Genomic DNA, 10,958 nt, shown 5'->3' on the forward strand with positions numbered 1-10,958 from the left:
GGTTAGCAATGTGTGGGAGGGGTAAATCAGGACCATAGAGCTGTTATGTGAGGTGTGAGCTTTACCACCTAATATAACTACTTCTGACTGTAACCTGCCCAACCCATTTTATCCTTCTCTCTGTTAGATGGCTCATTACATGTCTGTTAGCTTTCAATCTATCTTAGCTATTACACCAGGCCAGCTCCCCCTCTATAGCTGGGTCCCTCCCGATGTTTCTCCCCCATGGGAGTTCCTGTTCTTGCCCCCGTTTGAGTGTTTTTGAGTCAATTTCTTTTGGATTTCCACTGTAATGTAACAGAGTCTCTGTATAAAGCATTACATAGATGAAGTTCCTATGCATCTATGAAGTTGAACTGAAAGTTGGAATTGTTATGACAACTACTGATGAATCATTGATCAATCATACAAATTCTAAACAGTCTATTTTATACAATATACTATGAATTACAATTATGGAACATTGCCAGGTCCTTCGCCAATATGTATGTGACATTTACTGATATGGGGAGAAGAGGTTTTGTTAAAATGTCTAAAGCTATCAGCTTTTTTTACCTTCAGGACATCACCATTTAGATTGAGTGGCAGAGAAACCAATACATTACGTTGTTTACTGTATCCAGCCTCCACGCTGATCGATCGAAAGCCAATAAAGTATCATGATGATAACCATGACTCGTCCCACGCAGGAAGCTCATTTTACGTCCTATTTTCAGTCTATGAAAACCAGGAGGAGTATCGATGTCATTGTAATGAATATCTGTTGCACTGTTTATAGCAAGCATGATGTCCTACAGCATACTACTCACTGCTTAGCCACGATGTGCAAACTGCAGTAATATTTTGCATTCTGTCCGAGAATTCCGCTTCGTCGGAGGCAGAATACATTTAGACAGTTGGCTATACAAGTTTTGTTCGATTTAATTTTCTGGGGTTCTCTTTGCCTTCATCGAAGCTTAGGCTACACAGCTGTTTAATTCCCAACGGATTTGCGTAAGTGAATATCTGCAAGCAATGAACACGATTTTCAGATAAACAACTGGCACGGGTTTCACCAAGTTAATGGTTTAATGCAGCTGGATAAAGGCTCAGTACGATACCTTGTCTAAAACATCTAAAACACACGTACGCTTGGTACCTGTAAACAGCAGTTTGTAGTAACAGCGTTAGCAAAACTCAAAAGGCGCCCGTTAAAGTACTTTGTACATTTAGAATATAGCAATGGCGTAAACAAACAGGAAATTGTAGAAAGTCACCACAACGGCGCAATGCCAGGCGGACTTACAAAATCCAATAGGGCAATATAATGGAACACTATCTAAGAACAAGTGTTTTTAACTTTGCACAACCACAAGCGTCTTACAGTCTCACTGTAAAAATGTGCATCAGGCTATAATTACAGACACACAGCCGACTTATCATCAGTCTGCTGATATGTCGCAGGTGTGCTAAACGGCACTCTTCGTTTAATAATTCCCCCCCGCCCCATTTGACGCAACCGTAATTTTAATCAAAGAAACATGCCTATTCAACTTACCTAACTGCGCGACCGCATGAAGTTGCATCAAATAAATGCAAGCTATGCTTAGGTAGCCGTGATGTAAAGGTGAAAAACTTTCCATTATTATTTGTCTTTAGATTTTATCCACGGATCATTTGCTTTGAGGGCTTGGAGGTAGAGGGTCCCATTTGAGTTTTTCAAAAGCACAAGTGGCATGCGCTCAGTTTTCAAAAGTTTTATGTGGAATGGAGATATCCTGCAGAGGGCTCCGCGGAAAGCATAGTATTTCAGAGTGCGGTAGTTTTGGGCTGCTCGCGCCTTTGTCTACTTTTGACCGGAGCAGACAAGTCGTTTTCAGGAGAGGGAAGACACGTTGTCTAGTCCCTAATTAAGAGCGTTAGTAGGTGGACCCAGAAACGGGAGCTAAGAAAGGACATGGCTGGAGAGTTTCCCTAGCGTGAAACTCTGAAAACCAGCACATTACGTTGACAGAAACATTAATATATATATTTGCAAACGCTGTTTATACAATAGTTGAATGAATCAACAGTAGCTGCTATTATTATTATTATTATTATTTTCCTGGCTGTCGCCCAATGCATGCTGGGATAGGCTCCAGCACCCCCGTGACCCTGACCAGAATGAAGAGATATAGATAATGGATATATGGATATTAATAATAATTAAATTAATAATTATATTATTCATAGTAAAAGAAATAGTAGTAGTAGTAGTAACACCCAAACACAGGCCTACAGCGACCCGGTAACACTCAAATACAGGGTTACTGCTGCCCTGTAACACCCAAACACTGGGCTACAGCTGTAATGCCCAAAAGTTGAGCCACAGCAGCCCTGTTGCTCTGTATCCTGGCTGGACCTCTCAGCTCTAACCCCAGGATATACTCGGTTATAGAACTGACAACCTCGTCACTTTTTTTTCTCTTCCTCAGACACTGAATCTGGCTAACTTCACCCCTCCTCTGGAGAAGCACAGCTGGTGGGGGTCACATCTCCCCTCCTGGTGGAGCCCCTGGCACAGGGTCCGACCGGCCTGGAGATGATATCCTATTACCTGCCAAAACCCATGTATGTCATTTCCCTCATTTTCCCACAATAATCTAAGTCACACGCTTGAATTGGCCTAAAGGGATTTAATGGACTAGTACTGCACAACTGGCAATTTACTGAGATGTGTAATGTTATTTATTTTGAGCAGCTTGTGGCCTTTTAAAGTTTAATTAATTGCTTAATTAATTAATAAAAAAATATTACACACTTGTTTAATAACTGCTCCATTCTCTGGGGTTGACCTGGAAGCCCTCTTCTGTAGGCACATTTACTTGTATTTAAAAAAAGCTTTAACAATTTCATATTCAAGAGAAATGCATCGAGCCTTCACTAATAATGTTCTTGTTGTTTTATTTTAATGAATGGTGGTTAATTAAAGTTCATATGGCATAGGATATTTTACACAGTGATTTGACCAGTACGTATCAAGCAAAATTAAGGCCAAACCCTACCCATCCCTGAACCTTCAAAAGGCCATGTTTCTGGAACGCTTTCAGCTCCCTGGCGGGTTTGCTATCGATTCGCTAATTTAAAATGGCCGTTCCAGTAAGCCTCACAGATCTCTGTGTAATGGTACCCTGAGTTATATTACTGCATCAGACCATGTTATCTCATGCAGCTGAAATTCTAAGGGTCTTGTAAATTCCTTCTGTGTGACTCTGTGTGTGTGTGTGTGAAGAGAGAGAGTGCGTGTGTGCATGTGCGGATGTGTGTGACTGTGTGTGTGTGTGTGCTTATGTGAGGACACGTGTGTCATGCATGCATGACTATGTGTGTGTGTGTGTGTGCATGCATGTGTTTGTGTGTGTACGTGCACGAGCATGTGTGTGTACACGGGTGTGCATTGTGTGTGTTGTGCATGCATGGGTATATGTGTGTGTGCATGCATGTGTGTGTGTGTGTGAGTGCGTGTGAATATGTGTGTGGGTGAATGTGTGTGTGCGTGCATGCAAGCGTGTGTGTATACATGGGTCTGTGTGTGTGCATGTGTGAATGTGTTTGTGTGTGTATGTACAGGGTGATAGGGGAGTTTAGTTAAGGGGTCAGAGATGTGTGTGTGTGTGTGATAGGGGAGTGTAGTTTAGTAGGGTCAGAAACATGTGAGTCACCTTTGCAGTGTGGCTGGAGGGCCTGAGGCTCTGGGGAGCAGTGCTCATGAACGAGGCCAGTGCCCCCCCCCCTCCAAAGAAGGGCATGCCGCTAATCTGCAGAGGCCATGTGCGTCACAGACGGGCGTGTGTGTGGGGGGGGGTTTCCACACGAGAGCGGCCAAGCGTCTGGCTCTTAGGAAAAACACATGAAGTCAGCACGGAGCTGGACAAGCTGGCCGTGTTCCAGCTGGATTCCTCTGTAATGCACTGGAAGGGTGTATAACGCACGGGAAGGGTGTATAACACACTGGAGGGTGCATAATGCACTGGAAGTGTGTATAACACACTAAAAGGGTGAATAACGCAATGGAAGGGTGTATAACGAACGGAAGGGTGTATAACGCACTGGAAGGGTGCATAGCGCTCGGGAAGGGTGTATAATGCACTAGAAGGGTGTATAACACACTGGATGGGTGTATAATGCACTGGAAGGGATTATAACGCACAGCAAGTGTGTATAACACACTGGAACGGTGTATATCACACTAGAAGGGTGTATAGCACACTACGGGTGTATAGCGCACTGGAAGGGTATATAATGCACTGGAAGGGTGTATAGCACACTGGAAGGGTGCATAGCGCACTGGAAGGGTGTATAGCGCACTGGACGGGTGTATAGCGCACTGGAAGGGTGTATAGCGCACAAGTGTACATGCCTTTATATGGACAGGCCGTTCACAGCCGCCACCACAGGGGAGCGTCAGCTGGCCCAGCAGCCATGGAGGCTCACAGAATGAGACCGTGCCATCCTGTCCACGGTGGTCCTGAAGAAAAGAGCTAATGATTCAATCAGCCAATCATAAGCTAGTGAGGCTTCGTAAAACTGGCTCCTGTCAGGACTGCACATCATAACTGTGTTGACAGCTTCAGGATGTCATAAACTCTATATAAATCCTATGTGTGTTTGAGTTAACAAAGGAAATACAAACAGCAGTAGTGTTTGCTAGTACAGCCCTAAAAAATCAGGTTTACAAGTGAATGTTTTGGGAAACTAAAGATTACTGCACTTACGGAAGTGGGGGACTAAGGATCACTATGGGTTTTCTGGAAGACTTTAAAATTTTAAAGGGGCATGGAATCAGATTAATTATTATTATAAATTAATAAGAACATAAAATGATACACTGACCTTTTGTAGTAAATACAGAATGCAATGTAGTACAATGCAGAGAAAATGCTATGCATGCTGGTAATTTAAGAAAGCATCTCTTATTCATGCATTATGAAAAAAAGTATGACTTCTTTTTTTTTAGGTTTTTGTCCAGAAATTAGTCCACATGATATATGAATCCCCATGACCAGTTACACATTATGTTTGCAAAAAGCAATGCAAATTCAGTTTTATTAAACTGTTTAAAGATGTAGGAGGTGCGCAGTGACTGTCAGATATGCATGCGTAAGATCCGCAGGCATCTCCAGTGGTCACAGGGGAAGGACGATGTTCTTATCTAATCTGTAAGCGCGTTGCACTTGCACGTACTCTATGCAGCCCGTGTAAAGGAAGCAGTGTTCTGCTTGAGAGATGTTTAATGCACTTTCAGACATTAACAGAACACAGAACATAACTTGAATGGAAGCAAGCTTTGCATATTATCAATTACACAGTGGATTTAAAAGGGATTTGTGCAGTATGTATTTATAACCCTTAATAACATCAAAGATAAGATTTAATCAAACGCAAATATTCTGCCGATTGCAAACTAATCCTGTCTCTTACTGTATTCTCACCATTCCCTGCTACAGCACTCAGCCTTGTATGAGTAGCCCTGTTCTCCCATAATGCTGAAATTGCGTTCCCTTCAGCTCAATGCTGAATTACTCACCGCCCACTGATTTGAAACACCTCAAGGTGATTGGTCAGAAAGCTGTCATTTGGGTTTCAGATAAATTGAAGTTGTTGATGATTGGATCATGTCTGGAAACAATCAACTGGACATGATTGGTACTGGGACAGACAAGAACAATATTATGGAGCAGGACAGAAAACCACAAAGACAGCACAGGAACAGCTAACATGAGGAACCACGTTCAAATGTAAACGCATTCATTTCTCTGTCTCTGAGCCAAACACACTGAAAAACACAACAATAATAATAGGCTACTTCTAATAATAATAAGTTGTTTTGTTGATCTTGCATAAACATGACATCTAGATTTCAGTATATAAAGCTTTATTTAAAATTTTCTGAGGTGGACCCTGAAAAAAGAAATCTCTTTGTTTTCCATTACTGATCGTATGCATCACATTTTAAATCATCTTAAACACTTTGGCACTAATTCAGCAAAAAACAAAAACCCTTTTATTTTAAACTATTCTTAAACCAGATATGCCACAGACTAAAGCTGTCACTGTGTTTTTCTTGTCGCATACCATTGGCCAATTAACAGGGACTGATGTTTCCATAATAAACTACAAAGCTCATTCTCAGAAACTGTGACAGGGGAGATGACAGACAGAGGTTAGCTGTCAAATTAAGGGAAAACTTCACAGCAATCTTCAGGCACATGCTGTAAGTCACTAACAGATCTGAGGCAGTCTGGTTTATAGTGGACATGTATGCTTGAATATCAGAAGTCTGGAGCATACCTGAGACCTGAGCAGTTATTATGGTACTTCTCAGTTATTGTGTCTCATTTTGCTAGATCACGCTTGAAGGGTCAGGTTTCTTTGGATGATGCCACGAAGACAAGATTAACCAAGACTTGCTTCTTTTTGAGCAATAATGAAAAGGTATACATCTTTAGACATCAACGCTCCCTTGATGGGCAGTTGCAGGGGTCCATTTTAAGGCCTATCTGATGCTGTAAGACCTGAGGGTGCTGATAATCTGTGGGTTCCCCTTCTAAAAGGCAATTAAAATAATTTACGCTTGTGTCCCAGGGTCCCGGAGCCCGCAAAGGAAAGGCATTCCACCAGTGATCCTGTCCTCCTGAGCAGCCTGCATACTGTGGTCTTTAAGTCCTCATTATTTGGACAAAGCTGACAAGATGGCTGCAGGTTCCTTCAATTTTAACAAGTGACAGTTATAACAATTATCAAACAGTAATTTCATATCATATTTTTAAAGATCCATATCACATCTAAGTTTTGACAATTTGAGTAGTCAAATCATATACACTGCAAATATTATTTTCTGAACAGATACATTGTTGCTACTGAAGTTGTAAAGTTTCCAGGCAATGTATGCCTATAAAATATTGATTTTAACAATGTACAGAAATGTTCATATCATTGATGTCACTTCAGAATTTCCTCAAAGAGAAGGTACAAGGTATTTTATAGCAACGTACAGATGCTGACTTAAGCATAAAGACAGGTATTCAGGTATCTTAAGGAGAAATTCATTAGGATCAATCCTAGAGGAAAATGCATGATAAGTGTCTAAAATAACAGTTTTGTGGAGGTGAACAAACATTTTTAGCAGGGCAAATTAGATCAGATCATTGAAATGGAACTGCATTCTATAGATAATTGTGGACAGAAAAGTATGTAATTGAAGCTTTACCACAGACCCACAGGTCCTGAGTAGCTTGGGCTTTTAATGACAAAGAAACATAATTACTGCCTCACACCAAAGTCCTTTAATGTCCAGGTGTTACAACCTGTGAACAGTCCCTGAATCTTTCTGTAAACTGTCTGTAAATGTCTAAGTCTGTAACTACCACATTGCAGTACAGATTTTCCTACTGGGGGGCCAGAAATTCCTGTCTTTAAAGTGTATTTGGTTTTTGATTAAAGGTAGTCTTCTCGCACGTAATGACACACGTGTTAATAAAAGTGAAGACCTTCCTTCCTGTCATCTGAGTCAACATACAAAGCCCTCCACACTGGTCCTCTATCTTCCTTCACCTGCGGTAAGTACAGGGGTATTGTGACCCTGGTGAGACACCAATTTTCACATAGGTTCGGTGAAGGTTATCCCACAATGCGCACATTCACAGAGGGTATCTTAGAGGGTTATCACAAACTTGATGTAAACAAGAATCTTAACTGTTTCACTCCGATGCAATGTAGTTCTCACCATATTTTGGGGTCTTCTTCAGATAAAAGGAATCGATTCATCTGGGTTCTGGCTGCTATTGCTCTGTCAGAAGTTCTACGCGATACTCTTAATTAGGAAGAAAGAGGCTGTGGAAAGGACTTTCTGTCAAAAACAGAGCGTTTCAAAAGGCTCCCACTATTTGGTTTCAAGCTTTGAAACCCATCAGAGAGATGCACTTCTATCACAATCCACATACCTGATTTTTTCCTGGTACCATGCATGAATGTGAATCAGTGATTTTTATCTACATAGAGTACTAGCCCATGGCAAACACTGCAGTGTCTTCCAAAACCTTTAGGGCATGATTAGCAACAAAAACACATGGCACACCAATAGAAATGAACCACTGCAAGGGCACCCAGCAGTTTAAACATCCTTAAATATCAACTGCTAGTTTTACAGCCTCTTTTAAACACTACCATTAAAGCAAAATGCACCCATATATTCTCACGAAAGCATACGGATTAATTCAGCAAATGCTGCCATCAGCATTAACCTCCTGCACCTGGGCTCGAACAGGCCTTTTAACAGCCTCCCTCGAAGGTTAAACCAACTTTATGGGGGTGTTCTGGAGGGCCTTTGATGTGAGGACTGACCCATGAGAATGCTAGCCAGAGAGACCCCCCCCCGCTCCGCCCTCTAAACCGTTCCAGATGTCACACATCCGTTTACTGTGAGAAAGGACAGCGATGAAAATGACGACTCGGGCCGGGCCGGGAGGGGGGGGGGGCTAATGAAAGCATGCTGACGCGAGAGGAACTGAAGGTGGCGATGCTGACCTTGCCGAGCGTGTGCCAGTCACAGGAATGCCACGGTCTCCTTCTTCAGAAGCAAGCGCCATTTGTTCTTTACCGTTTCAGGGCTTCCAGCTGAATGAAGCTGAAGGATTTCACCAAGGTTGCACAAAACCTGTCCAACAGTGAAGTTTAAGTACAAAGCAACTACAGGGCAGAGCTGTGACAGAATGGCCAATGTTTCATAAATTTTTTCATTCATTCACTGTCCAGATCATTTGTGGAGAGGTCTAATGAAACACAAAACACAGCCTCTACAGTCTGAGAACAGGCGATCAGGTCTTGGTCCATAGTTATAATAAAGCACTGCACAGACTGTCAGGTAGCATTAAGGGCCGAGCATCCAGTGACTTCGAGCTGCAGTATTTACGTGTTTGTTTAGCAGATGCCATAAACATGGATAGCTAACAAAGCTCACAGTTAACAACTCACCCAAATTAATATCTACAGGAGCAAATTAGCTTAAGTACGTGCTTAATGGAACAGAGCGGTGTTCCGACTATGATTTGAGTCCGTGACTACCTGCTGAACTAAAAGGTGCTTTAAAAAACGCTTGGGTTTACAAGCAAACATACAGTATACAGTCTGAATGCATTTGCTATATTGTTGGAGTACTTTTATTTAACTGTGTTTAACATATTGCAGAAAATTTTACCGATTTGCATTTGGCATCATGCAACTGGTAATTAAAGAGACATGACAACAATGCCTCTGGAATCATTTTTTCCTGAAGTCCTCTTGCTATAATAAGCAGGTAAGCAATACCGCTGTCAGACGAGGAAGCCGTATGTTTACAGGGAGCATGATAAAGACAGGAATACAGTTGACAGCCATCTTAAATAGCGTGTTAATGGGTTCAAGGTGCCTCTTCCTTCGAATGCTGTAGCTGGCTGGCAGCCGCAGCCCTATTATGCCACATGAAATGGCCCATTGATTTGTATGGTGTCACTGATCCCACTTCAGGTAGCCAGCATAACATAAAATATGGCTGCTCTTACCTTTACTCCTCAAAATGAATTTGCCCTTTTCTGACAAAAGTTTGAAACCTTTAACCAAAAGTGACTTTTTGTAAAAAGATACAGCTGTAACTGGATGAAAGCATAAACCTTTAACAATCGAGACACTAAAATGAAACATTGAGGGCTCTATTTTCTGGCTGGTGCATGGCGTGTTGTGAGCTGTCACGCTGGCGAAGTGGTATTTTCTTCATGGTTTTTGACACACCTAGGCTGTTTGGCAATTTCATGACTCGCCCTCAGCCGAAGTGGGAGGGGAGCCTCTGCTGGGGGTCAGTCAAAATCGGGCAGTGCATTACGATTTTAGGGCAGCTCATTGCATTGAGTCGGTAAAAAGTGTATGGAAAGTTGCCGAAATTCAGGGCTTTCCCATGCAATGCGCGTATGATCATAGTCAGAAGCCACCCAGTGATTTTTCTGGGTCATAATCCTGTCCAATTTGAATTTGGTATAAATCCCAGAAGCAGGAAGAATGCATACTTTGCATTTATTATTCATTGTCTTTTTTTTAACTTTAATTCATGTTTTTATTTCTATTTTTAATTGTTTATGGGTGTTCTTTTACTGCACTGTGGTCCCTTTTTGGCATAATAAACGTAATATATAATACACGTAATATCAGCATAAACCAAAAATGTAGAAATAGTTATCATTAGTGTTAAATAATCAATAATAATTACAATTTCCTATATGTATTAGTTCATACCAGCATACCAATTGAGCAGTCTAAAGCATCTTACTGAGAGAAATTTTATAATCAGCTTGAACATGTTCTGCTTTTCCCAATATTTTTCAAAATAAAATGATAATATTTGTGCAAAGAAAAAAATAACTTTTTTTGGCTTGTATTAGTCTGCTTGTAATGAACAATTGTCACAGAATGTCATTACCATTCATGGTCAAGAAGATATTTTGAACGGAGAAGAACTGGCAGAATTGAAACAATTCACTTTTTACTGAATTACTTAGAAAGTAATGCGATCTAAAGCTGTATAATTTCACTGCAAAGAGCATACACTTGTCTGCTACAATCAGTCAGATTAAGTTTTGGGGAGATCATCTGAGGTGAGTAAAAAGAAAGATTCGTGTACAAGTTAAACAAACGTTAACAGTTTGATGTCACAACTGCAAAGTACGTGCAAGACAGTTGTAACAGAGATGAGGTACAATCATTACAAAAAAAAAAAACTACATAAATTGTTAATATCTGCAATATTTACAGGACAAAACATTGTTGGTTCAAAAGAACATACGTACATGGATGTTTATAGAAGCAAATAATGAAGGATGTCATGTTTTTTCATGTAATGCCAACAACGGTATATGATGAGCTGTGGTTTCATCATGTTTAAAATGCACTTATTTTGTCTCTGTAGTCTGCTC

General features: G+C 41.1%; 1 protein-coding gene and 1 long non-coding RNA gene across 2 annotated transcripts in view; one reads left to right on the forward strand and one right to left on the reverse strand.

The window, feature by feature from the left end:
- The window catches only part of si:ch211-246m6.5 (von Willebrand factor D and EGF domain-containing protein), an 88,187-nt gene extending 86,247 nt beyond the window's left edge, over positions 1 to 1,940 (reverse strand). Inside the window, exon 1 of the mRNA XM_064309799.1 lies at positions 1,538 to 1,940. Coding sequence (XP_064165869.1) covers positions 1,538 to 1,622 — 85 coding nt within the window. The 5' untranslated portion in view covers positions 1,623 to 1,940. The remainder of the gene's footprint in view (positions 1 to 1,537) is intronic.
- LOC135240390 (uncharacterized) lies at positions 1,512 to 6,865 on the forward strand. The gene is made up of 4 exons (XR_010325669.1): positions 1,512 to 1,606; positions 2,454 to 2,589; positions 6,366 to 6,453; positions 6,604 to 6,865. It is a non-coding gene; the product is annotated as an uncharacterized LOC135240390 (long non-coding RNA).
- The last annotated feature ends 4,093 nt before the right edge of the window (positions 6,866 to 10,958 follow it).

This window comes from Anguilla rostrata, chromosome 15 (assembly GCF_018555375.3).
Source record: "Anguilla rostrata isolate EN2019 chromosome 15, ASM1855537v3, whole genome shotgun sequence".
In the NCBI taxonomy this organism is placed as follows: Eukaryota; Metazoa; Chordata; class Actinopteri; order Anguilliformes; family Anguillidae; genus Anguilla; species Anguilla rostrata.